The 15,000-nt window shown below is 43.3% G+C and overlaps 1 protein-coding gene across 2 annotated transcripts in view; it reads left to right on the top strand.

Moving 5' to 3' along the window:
* Positions 1 to 15,000, top strand: part of LOC147031143 (serine/threonine-protein kinase SIK1-like) — a 94,785-nt gene that overhangs the window by 62,059 nt on the left and 17,726 nt on the right. For both annotated transcript variants that reach the window (XM_085875933.1, XM_085875932.1), the window contains exons 8-13: positions 2,338 to 2,490; positions 2,603 to 2,854; positions 13,390 to 13,594; positions 13,680 to 14,237; positions 14,627 to 14,742; positions 14,909 to 15,000. The exon at positions 14,909 to 15,000 is cut by the window's right edge and continues 34 nt beyond it. In XM_085875933.1, coding sequence (XP_085732059.1) covers positions 2,338 to 2,490; positions 2,603 to 2,854; positions 13,390 to 13,594; positions 13,680 to 14,237; positions 14,627 to 14,742; positions 14,909 to 15,000 — 1,376 coding nt within the window. The remainder of the gene's footprint in view (positions 1 to 2,337; positions 2,491 to 2,602; positions 2,855 to 13,389; positions 13,595 to 13,679; positions 14,238 to 14,626; positions 14,743 to 14,908) is intronic.

Raw genomic sequence — 15,000 nt, forward strand, 5'->3', positions numbered from 1 at the left:
GGCACCAGTCCAAGCTTGAAGTTAAGATTGTAGAAGATATATCAGTGTAGGTCTGCTTCAGTAAGTTGCTTGTTTTGTTGATGCACCACACATTTCTTTCTATCCCTGCTTTACATCAACAATAAACTACCTTCACTGTGCCACATATCTTTCCTCACCTGCCTGTTAGTAAATGATTGTGTAGAAATGTTCCCAGCTCATTTTTGTCTTTTCTTTCATTGATCCAGCATGGTCCGTATCCTAGCCTAGCCGGGACTTTATTCCCAAGATCCGTTCTTTTAGCCGATCTGTCCTTGGCAGTGTTGCTCGGCTGCATCTGACCCGGTAAGGTGACCCGGTTTGGACAAGGCGTACCGAGGGTGTGTCCCCCTGTAATTAGGTCACGTGATTATAATTAGGTAACCGATTTAGACGGAGGACCCAAAGTCACGTGGTTGAGTTATTGGCGTTCATGGTCGGTTAGCGACCCACCGTGTCACGAAGTTATCCGTGTGCGACGGTCCCCAATTCCAGGAAGTGTGGTGGGAACCCGAGATAGCTTCCCCCCCCCCCCCCACTCCCCAGTGGTCTTCTCACCCAGACCCCCGGCCGCAACAATATATATAACATCATATACACTCAAATAGAGATTACAGGATACAAGGGGTAGTTTTGGAGCGTGTCACACAGGAGAAGGATCTGGGGGTGGTAATAGATATGGGATGTAAACGGGCAGCACAGTGCTCGGTAGCTTTAGGTAAAGGAAAGAGAGTTTTAGGTTGTATTCGGAGCGGGATCAATTATAAATCAAAAGAGGTGGTGTTAACATTGTACAGGAATTTAGTGAGGGCCACATCTAGAATATTGTGTGCAGTTTTAGTCACCACAGCTCAGGAAGGACATCGGATGGCATGGAGAGGGTTCAGCGCAGGGCTACTAGATTGATTCCGGGCCTTGCTGGACTCAGCTATGAGGAGCGGCTGAAGGAGACAGGGCTTTATTCACTAGAAAGGAGGCGGTTACGAGGATATATGATAGAGATGTTTAAGATAATGAAAGGTCGAGATAAAATAAGTGAAGATGAATTATAATTCAATGGAGTAGACATGAGACCAGGAGCCATAGCTTGAGAGTAAAGAAGAAGAGAGTTAAGACGGTATGGTAAGGCAGGGGACTTTCACTCAAAACGCTTGTGTTAAGCAAATGATATCTCTTTTGCATAAATGTTTCTTGTGTAAAATGTGTTGTTTTGTTTCGTACAAGGTAAAATAAGCACTATCTGATGAAAAACACATGTTACTGCACTCGAATAGTGATTTCGAACAAATAATGGAGTCGAAATAAGCTATTGTTTTAAAAACGCTTGTGTTAGGCAAATGAGACCGTTTTTGCACAAATAAGGTTTCTTGTGTGAAATGTGTTGGTTTCCTTTGCACAAGCTATAATACACACTATTTGATGAAAACATGTTTCTCCATTAAAATAGTTAATTGGACTAAAAAATGGGGTCATAAAAAGCGAATGTGTTGCTAAAATTCGCTTTTATTCAGAAAATTAGACCGTTTTTGCATGAATAAGATTTCTCGTATAACACATTTTGTTTTCCTTAGTACAATCTAAAATACGCACTATTTGATGAAAACATGTGTTTCTGCATTAGAACCGTGATTCGGAACAAAAAATATGTGGTCAGACGAACTTGTGGTCAAAACAACCTCGGAACTAGTTTTCTATTGATAAGACTGAAACTGGTTGAAACCAGTTTGAACTGGTTATACTTTTAATGAAATGATTTTGCATTGTTCTTCGTTTGCATTTGAAATTATTCTTTATTTTGCAAAACTGGCATGGATTAAATGGACGATTTTCATAATGCCTCCGCAGCTGAAGGCCGAAGTCATGTTTTCTGGTTGTCCGTCCGCCATAGTTTTGTTTTTTTAACCACGATAACTTGTGAACAAATGAAGGGATTTCATCCAAACTTGCTATAAGTATGTACTGTGATGTAAAGATGAACCAATTCCATTTTGAGTTCATTCGGTCAAAGGTCATGTGCCCTTTGATAATCATTTTGCAGACCATAATAAGTGATCTCTTCTACTTATCTCTCTTGTGATCTGTAATTGAGATTAGACGTAACAGTGTGTTGGTATCAAACACAGGTGGATGCAGGCCATCTCTAAATGGCATGATCGTTATCCATTGACCCATTTGCATCACATTCTATTTTCTAGTTTCAATGTCAGTTTTTGTAAGCAATGTTTCTTAAGCTAATTAAACTAGAGATGCACTTCTGATTTGTGCATCATACACCCTCTTGTAACCCTCGTTGCATCCTTCCTTTCTTGGCCACCACAGTCGCTGCAGTCATGCAATTTTGACGATTATCATGCCATTTACCAACTCCTGCTCGAGCGCCTCCGAACCCATCGCTGCAGTTTCCCATTGGAATCAAGGCTCGACACCAGGTCCCGCCGGCCAAGCTCCATTGCTGAGCAATCGATCGCCAAGGTAGGATTCTACTGTTGGGGTAAACTGAATTGATGACATTCAGCACAGGGGTTGTTTTGCTGCACTCATTTATGACCAAATTGCTCTGGATGTCCCCACCTTTGCCCAACAGACCAACCAGATTTTACAATTGTTTCCTGGCACTGCAGCAAACCTCAGTCAAGGCCCAGAGCAAGTGCCTCTGGTACCAACAAACCAGGCTGTTCAGCCTCCCTGGAGCATCTTGTCGAACGAAGCTGTCTTGTGGGTGGATGGCCAGAGGGCCCCCGACCCATGGGAGAGCACGGAGGAAACGCAAGGAATGTCCAGTGAACAATTTGGACAAACATGGTCATTCGATACAGATCTTATTCCAACCGCAAAGGTTTGTTTTTGTTTTCATTTATACCCCACGCACATGAAGCAGAAGCAGGGTTAAGCAATTGGTTCACTTCTGTCTGTCCATCTACAAACGTCTGTTTATGATTGAGAAACAACTTGCTTTCAATGGAATGTTATATTTTGAATGCTAATCGGAAAACAAACCTGCAATTTAGCAATACGCTGGCTCAGAATTCGTCCCGACTACATGCACAGAAAGGAATGAGATTTTTTTTCTCGGTCTGTCTATCTGTCGGGTAATGAAACAAAATTGAAAATCATTCCAAACAGTAAACTCTCTGTTTTTAAGGATGTTGTAAAGGAAACAGGCGTGAATAACCAATGTCACATGTTAAATAAGGTCGTGTAAAAGCCGCTGCATCGATGGTGGTAAACTCAGAAAAAATTTTTTTTTCTACATCCTTTAAAATCTTTATTTTATTTCAATTCAATTATAAACTTAAACACTGTGGATTGTAGAACACAAATCACCTTTTCGGCACTTTCAAAACCCCTTCCGTTTAGCAGTACTTGAAGAAATTATGATGGCATTTTACATCATCATGACCAATCAAATTTGTTGTTCACAGACCCCGCCCATTTTAGTACAGCGGATTGGTGCAATGTCGAGAAGAGTCGTGCACTTTTTGATAAAAGCATCAAACTTGGTGCACATAACCAGTCGGCCATTACAAACAAAATTAGATATGGTGCCATCCCAGTTTTTTCTGATGATGGCCACCTAACACTTAACGAACATATAACTCAGCAACCAAGAGACCTCGGATCCTACTTCTTGGTGTGTGTGTGTGTATATATGTGTATATATATATATATATATATATATATATATATATATATATATATATGTTTTGGGGTCATATAATTCAAAGAAGGCAACGTCGAGTGTGTCGAGTATTTTTAATAGCCACTTATTGTACCACTTTTTAAAGATAAATACCCTTTTATAGGTTATGGAGACAAGTTTGGAGGTCTTTATATTGCTTTCGTTCTTAAATTTATGGCATCATCTTTTCATAAATGTAAAATAAACTACTACACGACTAAAATACAACACGATAGTACAACAATAACATCAGTCAAAATGATGCCAAGTATGGACGACAAGGAAGTTGAATTAAGACTTGTAGTTGTAGATACCGAAGTGCCATGAGTCAGATAAGCTTTCAGTCAAATATGAAATGCCAGACATCACATGAACTATTAATGACAAGAACCACCACATTCACACAAAGCTGTGCATGGCAGAGTTGCGTTTGTGCATTTGCAGTTTGTTCGACACCCTTTGGTGCAACCGCATCTTATAACTTCTCTGCAAACTCTGCTGGCTTCAGGAAGACTGCTCCAAAGAACATCCCATTTTCCATCACTGCTACAAGTCCATTCCCATCTATCTGGTTGTAGGGGGTGTCGCCTTTGGTTCAAGCACCCGACTCCAGATGTGACCGACCTGGTATTCTGCTCGTCTCGTGTGCTGAAGTAGAGCACCCTTGGCCGGTGGAATGTTGCTCACATCTCTTCCTTTCTGTGTGAACAGGTCAACCCTGAGCTCATCAACATGGTGTCAAGAACTTGCTCAGTCATAAAGAAGTACGACAAATCTCTCCAAAGCATCCATAGCAGTATGAGCATCTGACACCTGTGGTTGTTCCATCAGCTTCATCAACTCCCTTGTAACCTCAGGGCACACGCTCCATGTATCCTATGCAGTCTTCTTCCCTCTGCCAGCAGAGTAAGAGGTGGTATTGCACCCAGTTATGGCGTGAAATATTTGAAGTGCAATGGACTTCTCAGGCCCAATCGAAGTTGAGATATCATGAGCTGAGAACATGTGCAAATGCTTGCCTGTGCCGAACACCACCCATGGAGCAGTCAATGGCATTTGCAAGCTTTCAAAATACATACACTGCCAGAACAACTACATCACTGTCCACAGTGCAGATGAAAGCAGTTTTGTGTTGTCTGGCTGCATCAGCAACATGAAGCATCATCTGGCTGTCTGCTTCCTCATGTGTACAAGGGGCTAAACCTTCCGCGTGTCTTGTGTGGCGACAACAACATTTTCATTCAGTGTGCTGATTACTTGTTTCTCCATTTGAATGTTGACAACTTCTCTACCGAGGAATGAGAACAGTTCCTTATTGTTTTCAGGGAGCCGCAAGAACTCTTGCCAGTGTTTCGGTACTGCATTCTTTGGCTAAACCCTTTGACGGATTCCTTTCCCCCTCCTCTCTCTGGTTTTTGCCTTCAATTAATCTGACCTGTAATCATCCCAAACAACATCAACCCTCTGAGCTCTCTCGAGCTTTGAATTTACATGTGGCAGAAAGACATCCTGTGCAAACTCCGAGAATGTTTTGGCTGTTCCAGGCTTCAACATATGTACAATGGCAGGTCCATCGAGCACAACAACTTCAGTATCTGGACTGCTGTGCTCTTTTTCAGTGACTGTATCCTCGAGGCACTGAACAATGTCGGACTCGGTGCCTCGTCTCGGCTTTCCCCTATCCGACAATGATGGAGGGCATGTTTGATTCTCATGATAGAAGAACTCTTCCAGATTTCCATCACGTGCTTGACAAGCAACATAGAGCTGAGAGAAGAGGTAGCAGTCACTTTTCAGTGCCACCATAAGTTCCTGTGCTTTCGTCCTCTGGCGTGTCGGTGGAGTGCTGAATGGGGGAAGCTTGTTGTTCTTGATATCATGATGCAGTGGCTTGGTACATTCTACGAGTCGTTCCTGAACGAAGGTGTTGTACACACAGAGGGAGAGAGAGAGAGAGAGGCAGAGAGAGAGGGAGACAGAGGCAGAGAGAAAGGGAGACAGAGGCAGAGAGAGAGGGAGACAGAGGCAGAGAGAGAGGGAGACAGAGGCAGAGAGAGAGGGAGACAGAGGCAGAGAGAGAGGGAGACAGAGGCAGAGAGAGAGAGAGAGACAGAGGCAGAGAGAGAGAGAGAGACAGAGGCAGAGAGAGAGAGAGAGACAGAGTCAGAGAGAGAGAGAGAGAGACAGAGGCAGAGAGAGAGAGAGACAGAGGCAGAGAGAGAGACAGAGGCAGAGAGAGAGAGAGACAGAGGCACAGAGAGAGAGAGAGACAGAGGCACAGAGAGAGAGAGAGACAGAGACAGAGAGAGAGAGAGACAGAGGCAGAGAGAGAGAGAGAGACAGAGGCAGAGAGAGAGAGACAGAGGCAGAGAGAGAGAGACAGAGGCAGAGAGAGAGAGACAGAGGCAGAGAGAGACAGAGGCAGAGAGAGAGAGAGAGACAGAGGCAGAGAGAGAGAGAGAGAGAGGCAGAGACAGAGGCAGAGACAGAGACAGAGACAGAGACAGAGACAGAGACAGAGACAGAGACAGGCAGAGAGAGAGAGAGAGACAGAGACAGAGACAGAGACAGAGACAGAGACAGAGACAGAGACAGAGACAGAGACAGAGACAGAGACAGAGACAGAGACAGAGACAGAGATAGAGACAGAGACAGGCGGAGGCAGAGAGAGGGAGGCGGAGAGGGAGAGGGAGGCAGAGAGAGGGAGAGGGAGAGGGAGGCAGAGAGAGGGAGAGGGAGAGGGAGGCAGAGAGAGGGAGAGGGAGAGGGAGGCAGAGAGAGGGAGAGGGAGGCAGAGAGAGGGAGAGGGAGAGGGAGGCAGAGAGAGGGAGAGAGGGAGAGAGGCAGAGAGAGGGAGAGAGGGAGAGAGGCAGAGAGAGGGAGAGAGGCGGAGAGAGGGAGAGAGGCGGAGAGAGGGAGAGAGGCAGAGAGAGGGAGAGAGGCACAGAGAGGGAGAGAGGCACAGAGAGGGAGAGAGGCACAGAGAGGCACAGAGAGGCACAGAGAGGCAGAGACATACATGACAATTGACCGATCTGTGATTTTGTGTATGTCCAGAATGAGCAGATCACCACTTTCTTTGAGAAAAGGATTGCCATAACCATCTATGACAGACTTTAATGCCCGGACATCTTGTTGGAATGCTTTCTGCACCTTTGGTCGCTATTCATGGTAGCGCACCTTGAGGGTTCACAGTGCTTGATCCACTGATGCTTCAAAGTCCGTTATGAGGCGTGCCATCTCTGGACCACTGACCATCCACCTTTGGGGAGCAGCAGAAGACTCAGTCAAGCCAATAGCTCCACCATCATCCTTCACCACAGCATTGTTTTTTTGTTCATGTGCCTGATCAAATGCTAGTTTCGAAAACGCATGGCTGGTCTTTTTTTTTCTGTAAAGTGTCCCTTCATGAACTCATTGTAGACCAGAGGATGCTGCTGAAGTAGAGCCAACATGTCACGGAGGTGAACTGGTATCCACCGTGCGTAGTTGAAGTGGTCGAGAGCAAATAACCAGTGCACAAACTTTGTCAGCGACTGGATATACAAATGGAAATCAGCATTCCAGAGAGATCTTACAAAGAGGAGGTGGTGAGCTGTACCAGCATCATACACCAAAGTTTAAACATAGGTTGACTTCCCATCAGGACAGTACACCATTCCTCAAGACTCTTCGTCTCACTTGATCCCGCAGACTTCACATACGCCTGGTATGCCTCTTCCAGAGGTTGGTAGATGGCACATGCTGTTACCTAGTGGGCCCGCCGTGTACGGGTGATGTGAGCTCCTTTAAGGAATGAGTTTGCTGTGCCAGCTGTTACAACCCCTGCATGTACAATTGCAGATGTTCAACCACTGCCTTCAAGAAGATATCCAATTGTATTAAAAGCAGCGGCCTCAATGTGGAGTCCTCCAAACATGACAACCAACTTCGACTCCCCATAGACCAAGAGCCACTTCCAACTTGTGAGGAAAACAGTGTTGGGCAAGTGGCCAGCAGAGTGGAAGGCAATTAAATTATCCGCAAGGCTCGTGTAACCTGCCCCAATGTCAGTGCGTTTTGAAATTAGCTGGGCAATAAAGCTTTTCATTGGTGTCCTCCTGACAAACGAAACATTTCAACCTGTCAGTTTGTATGATGACAGGAGCAGGCTGCGTCCTTGGGTCAACAAGCTTCACTGTCAATGCCATCATATTACCTGGAAAGAAGGTAAACGTGAGTTACTTCATTTTTTTACAAATTCATGGCATCATTATAACATGGGGAAAGCATGAGGAAAAGACTGGCTCTGAGCATTCATGGATCTATTTGATATCCATATTACAATTGTGGCAGGTACTAAAGTAGTACATGTAATTGTCTGAAGAAAGAGAATAGAACAATAAATAGAATAAAGCAATTTCAGCAGCTTGAATAATGATCAATTACTTAGAACCAAACACAGACTATGATGACTCGGTGCTCACGTATGAAAGATATGCAAACTATGGGACGGGTTTACATTTCGAGTTGACTTAAGATAAATGCTGTTGGATTATGAACATATTGAACGATATGAACATATTCAAGTAAACGTCATCACTAATTCCCTCTGGGGATGAATAAACTAAATATCATCACTTAGTACACATAACAGGGATCACAGTTCTCACCCATCAATCAAGCAAACGCTTCACAACACATGGTTGACGAAACGTATTTTCCATTCACAAGGATAATGAGGACAAACTCTATAAAAGACAACAGGAACAAACCAGCATCCAGCAGCACGACCATGCCCGAGCACAAGGGAGCCTGCGAGGTTATGGGGATAAGGTTACACTCTCACCATCCACATTTTAATGTCAGAATTCTGTGAAGCAGGGGTAAAGTACATACCCCACACCCGATCAGTACACTCACGACAATATACACAACAAAGCAAACACGACATGTGACACTGTCACATCTCCGTGACCGAAATAATTACCGAAAATTATGGACTATAAACGGAGGCTCTCGGCCAGTCGGCAACCACATGTCGACTCCAACATTTTCCGTCAGATGGCAGCAGCTAACGGATAAACAGCAGATAAACAATAAGTGTGGGAAACCACAAAGCAGGCGGGTCCAGAACACACTAAATTTCACACAGGACCAAGGTACTGGTTATATCATATTTTCATAAATGTAAAATAGCAATATAAAGACCTCCAAACTTGTCTCCACAACCTATAAAAGGGTATTTATCTTTAAAAAGTGGTACAATAAGTGGCTACACATACTCGACATTGCCTTCTTTGAATTCCATGACCCCAAAAACTTATACAGAGACACCAGAATTAGGATCCTAGGCTTCTTTGTTGCTGAGTTATATATTCGTTTAGTATTAGGTGGTGGCCATTTTGAAAGATGGCCACCACAGCCATCATAGGCAAAAACTGGAATGGCACATCTAATTTTGTTTGGAACGGCCTGATTATGTGCATCAAGTCTGATGCTTTTATCAAAAAGTGCACGATTCTTCCCCTCATCCGCCGGACTATTTTCTTGTTTCTGAGGACTGCAAGGTGTTTAATGAACTCTCTAGTTGTTATATGAGTTGAGATGCCAGCTCTAATTGCAACAACGCACTTTTCCTTCATTCCTTTTATGATTGTTTCATCAACATCAACTCAAAACTGAACATTTTCACATGATTTGCATAAACACCTGGTTTAGAGTTGGCCTGTCTTGCACTCCAATCCAAGCACTTGGCTCATCGTGCTTAGATCTTTGGTTCAAATTCCACATACATAGTGTTATTGCCAAGTGTCCTTTTAATGAATCATGACTCATGAGTGCAGTTTCCTAATCTTGTCAGCCAAGATTTATCTACAAGTTCTACCATGTCTCATAACTGGACAACAAAGATTTTGCTACTGGGGTGGAAACATATGTTGTAGACTAAATTGAGTATACTGATTCTGAATCTGGTCAGAAATTTTCTCAGCACGTCAGGATTTTGAGTGACACATATGGTCCAATTACAGTAGCTTGCTCTGGTGGGTGATTTTGAGTGATCATATATTATTATTATTATTGCTCTAGAGCATTGGTCCCCAACTTGCGGCCCGTGGGCCACATGCGGCCCGCGAGGACTTTCCAATCAAAACACATTTCCATGTAGCAATTTTAAAGGGGTTTACACAATGCCACTGCTGGCTACTGCCGCTTACCGCCGGGAGGAATCAAATCAATTTGATTTCACCTTCCGGCATCTTGCGGCAGTATTTAAAATTAATTACACCCTGATCGGAAATTTGTTCAGAATTACAGTGCGTGAACAATCGGTCGATCGAATACATATAAAATTTATTAATTAAAAAAAACAATACTCCAATAAACCCCAAACGTTGTATCGATTTCTCAATTTTTTCTTCGATTTTTTTTTCTGGCTCCCAACATCCTTGGGAGTAGTGAATGCGACCTGTGGGATCAAAAGGTTGGGGACCACTGGTTTAGAGCTTTAGAATGCACTTTATATTATTAAAAATGGATGAAAACTGACCAAGCTATGAATTTTAAATACAATTTTCCACGCGGCATTACAATTTTTAACTAACCCTAATCCTTATGAAAAACTTTGTAAGGGCATTGGATCAAGACGATAATGGCTTCCATAACCCTCATATTTACCGTCACATTACTGAACAGTATGTGGAATTGGTGGACAACATTCTCAAGGCCTATCAGTGAATGGAGTTGTCGGATGTCTCTTAAAATGCACTTCTTGCATTCTCATGTTGATTTCTTCCCACCTAATCTGGGTGAGGTAAACGATGAGCAATGAGCATAGCGAAAGGTTCCACCAAGACATTTCGGTCATGGAAAGGAGGTATCAAGGCCGGTTCAACCCAAACATGATGGGCGATTACTGTTGGTTCCGACAACGGGAGGCCAATTCCACACACAAACGCAAGAGCAAGTATCTCACACACTTCTGAATACGTCTGAACGGTGTCTTCGCTGACTATATTGAAAGGAAGTGTAAACTTGAAGTGTTGTTTTTGAATCACTCACAATGGGGCAGATTTCCCTTAAGTTTACACCCTTCCAAAGAGTACCATGTTGTAATGTTTTATTAACTTCTTTTTCCGCAACTTGTTTATGTTCTTGGTTTGTGTACTACACATTATACACGGAGATCAATCATTGTTATCTAAATATGATGTGAAAGTAATTACCAAGCAATGATATTAGATGTACAATGTGGTGATCTACAATAATAAAGTATCTAATATCGCATGCTGGGTATCATTAATACATACGTATACATATTTTGAAAAGCTGACATACTCGCTAAATTCTGACTACAAATTTGAAATCAGCGGGCCAGATTTAGCCAAGAACACCTGCATTTCCCTGAGTAGCAGACGAAAAGTTTTTTGTTCTTGTTGCTGCCCAGTGAATCTGTGAAAAATACCTTTTGTTTTATTTTCAATTGGTTGGCAGGAAATTGGTTTTCCATTGGGGTATCACCATTTTGATTTGATTTGGAAGTGAGAGCAAGAAAGGTCGTGTGGTTCAAACGTAACATGTGGCTTGAGAAAGTTTCATTTTTGCGGCCGGTTCGTCCATACAAAGGACCCTCATTGCTTGAGTTTCCCCAAACCATAGTATCAATCGTTTTTACTTTCATGTTACATCTGCACAATGTTCATAGAATGAGGTAATATAGTCTATGGATGTTATAAGAGTGATTGAAGAACGGCACCGAGCTGCAACTGAACTCTGTTCATGAAGAATGAACAAAGCCACTTTGCTCTGATAGTGAAGAAATTGTTGAATAGAATGAAGTGAGAGTCATCTATGGATTCGTGAACAAGTTAATGTTTGACCTTTTTATTTTATTCCCAGACCAGGTAAGTCAAGGCTCAGCCACAAGAGAAAACATAAAAATATAGAATAATAATGAAATGGACAAAAAACATTAGAAATTGTGATGTGGTGGCAGGGCACTTCACTTACACTACCAGTCAAAAGTTTTAGAACACCCCCATTTTTCCAGTTTTTACTGAAATTTAAGCAGTTCAAGTCCAGTGAATAATCTGAAATGGTACAAAGCGAAGCGGTAAACTGCCAGAGGTTAAAAAAAAAAGTTTAGGTGACCAAAAACTGAAAAATGTAAATTTCAGAGTTGTTAAAAAAGACCCTTTTCAGGGAACAAGTAATGGGTTAGCAACTGCAGCTGTTCTGCAGCAATGGAAGTAAATTAAGCCTTGAAAGTTGATGCAAACGATTCCTGCAGTTGTCCCAACATTTGTTCATTAGTTACAAACCCTCTGTTTGTATAAAAGCAGTGTTGGAACAGACTGTGTTGCCGCACCCTCTGAAGCATTATTTGGACAATATTACACTGCAGGAAGTAGTATATTGCTATCATAATGGTGAGAAAAAAACAATTAACAAAGGAAGACAGACAAACCATAACAACCTTTAAAAGTAGAGGTCCTTCCTTCGAGAAACTGCAAATAACGCCAAGGTGTCAGTGAGTGCAGTTTCCTACACCATCAGAAGGCATTTGGAAACTGGAGGAAACTCTGACAGGAAGAGATCTGGCAGACCCAAAGCCACAACACAATCAGAAGACAAGTTTCTGAGAGTCAACAGCTTGCATGATAGGCAGCTCACAGGATCGCAGCTTCAAGCACAGGTTTAACACTGGTCGAAGCAAGGAAGTCTCACTTTCAACTGTGAAGAGAAGACTTCGAGCTACAGGTTTGACAAGTCGAGTGGCGGGAAGAAAGCCATTGCTTAGATGGCAAAATGAGGAGGCTTGTCTGGCTCATGAAGCACCGGCAATGGACTACTGAAAACTGGAAGGTCTTGTGGACCGATGAATCTAAATTTGAAATTTTTGGTTCATCACGCAAGGTTTTTGTATGCTGTCGAGTAGGCGAAAGGATGGTTCCTCAGTGTGTGACACCAACTGTCAAACATGGAGGAGGAAGTGTGATGATCTGGGGTTCTTTTGCCGGATCCAGAGTCGGTGACTTGCACAGAGTGACTGGCACTCTGAACCAAAATGGCTACCACAGCATTTGGCAGCGCCATGCAATACCCTCTGGTCTACGTCTAGTTGGTCAGGGGTTCATCCGACAGCAAGATAACGACCCAAAACATACCTCCAGGCTATGTCAGATCTACCTTAGAAGAAAATAACAAGACGGTAGGCTTCAAATCATGGAATGGCCAGCACAGTCTCCAGACTTAAACCCCATCGTGCGGGTTTGGGATGAACTGGACAAAAGAGTGAAAGCAAAGCAACCTTCAAGTGCAACACATTTGTGGGAACTTCTGCAACAGTGTTGGGAAGAACTATCCGAACAATATTTGATTTCCATTGTTGAAAGAATGCCACGAGTATGTTCGGCTGTTATATCTGCAAAAGGTGGCGACTTTGATGAGTCAAAAATTTAGATTAAATTTTGTTCAACAAAACGATTCCATGATTTCTTTTTTATCTGCAATTGTTTATTTGTTCTTTGCTTTAATTTCAGAGTACATTGAAACATTAAACTGCTTACATTTCAGTAAAAGTGGAAAATGGGGGTGTTCTTAAACTTTTGACCGGTAGTGAACATCAAACCACTTGCATTCCTGTTGATGTTACGAGTATGTGAGAGAAATCCAATTATGAAAATAAAAGTTCCACACCCACTCTGCCCCAGGTAACTGGATGTTTGCTGGAGCAAGTTCCTCCTGTACGGCGTCGGAAGATCAGCTCCGTCTCGTCTCTTGGCTCCGCACTGGAACCCTCCATTGATGAGGGTGTTGAAATGGAAGTACCAGAGGTCATCGTACCTGATGTTTCATCAGAAGTCACGTCTGGCCTACCCAATTGGAAAAGCCCCATGCACCACTACGAGACCTCTGGTAGGTCCCGCACACTCCACATTGCCATTTCACTTTTCAGATTTCCGTTGTGGCATCCCTCACCAAGCTGCGTGTTTGTTCCCAGGCCCATCTTTTTCACTTTCGGCCAACCCATCTCTGTGCAGCCTCAATTCTGACAGTGGGGATTCAACTTCGGAGTTCCTCTTTCCCAGCATAACACAATTCCCTGTTCTTCCAGCACCCTTTCTGGAACAGACCTTAGCATGTCCCATCCAGCTGAGCTCAGGTCCACGAAGTCCAGTGCAGACTATTTCAAGCCTGGCTCAGGTTAACTCGAAGCTACCGAGTTCGGGAACGATGGGTCCAGCCCTCTCCCCATCATGGGACGTCCCAAACTTCACATTTGCTTTGGCAACAGCACCGATTATGACAACGGAGCAACAGCAGCCATCAGCCCCTGCCACATGTTGCAGTACAGCAGTACCTCAGTCAGCTACCCCAGGTATAGCCCTGGCCAAGCCTCCATCCCTCACAAGCACATTCATTCCCGGACCTTGTGCTGAGTTCATGAAGGTATTACCGACTACTGAAGCTTCGGCCCAAATGGAGAGGGACGAAGAAAACCACTCTCCGGTGGGATTTCGGGAAGGCCGCAGAGCTTCGGATACATCTGTAAAGAAAGGTGAGTAAAGGAGACATAGGATGATCAAATAAATAGCCTCTTCATTCTCTGCCTCAAAATTCTCTGAGTATCAAGATCGTACTGGCTGAATTTCACATGGTGTTTCTTTTGTAACTACCAGGCTGTCTTGAGGGTCACCTGACTGAGGCTTTTCTGAAGTAGAGAAATAATTCCACAAGGATAATTTTAAAATCTTTATTCAGGGAATTTTATTATTTACTTTGTGAAGCTTGCTGCCAAATAAAAATATTTTCAATTCCATGACATAGCTATTCCACATTTTTTATTAACAAGATTGAGTGGATATTTGTATCATGAATTATTATGGACATTTGAGTGGTTGATAAAAATGAAAAACTTGCATCATGCCTTGTGAATCTGTTCCCTAGGCTTGGTAGCATTCAGGCAACAACTCAAGAACCTCGCCCGGGCCCCTGGTCGCCTGCAGCTCAACAAAGATGTCGACAGCCGGCCATTTGGTGTTCCAGCCTTGCTCCAAGTGCAGGTGTGAGATAAACTCTTCACTATTCCATTGATTTGTGAATAAGTGGCTGTTACAGGGTTGGTTTTGTATTCAAAATTTGTTCGTGGGTGGGGGTTCTGCTTGCCACCCAGGGACTTGCTCATGGTTGTGCAGGTTGACATTTGACACCTAATTCTTTAATTCTCAGGTACCCAACTGGCTTCCTGCTGTGCACATTCCTCAGCATCCCCCAGGGTCTCATTCTCAGACTCAGCATCAGCCTCTATCACGGCAAAAGTC

This window comes from Eptatretus burgeri, chromosome 3 (assembly GCF_056783735.1).
Source record: "Eptatretus burgeri isolate ZD-2024b chromosome 3, Ebu_testis_v1, whole genome shotgun sequence".
In the NCBI taxonomy this organism is placed as follows: domain Eukaryota; kingdom Metazoa; phylum Chordata; class Myxini; order Myxiniformes; family Myxinidae; genus Eptatretus; species Eptatretus burgeri.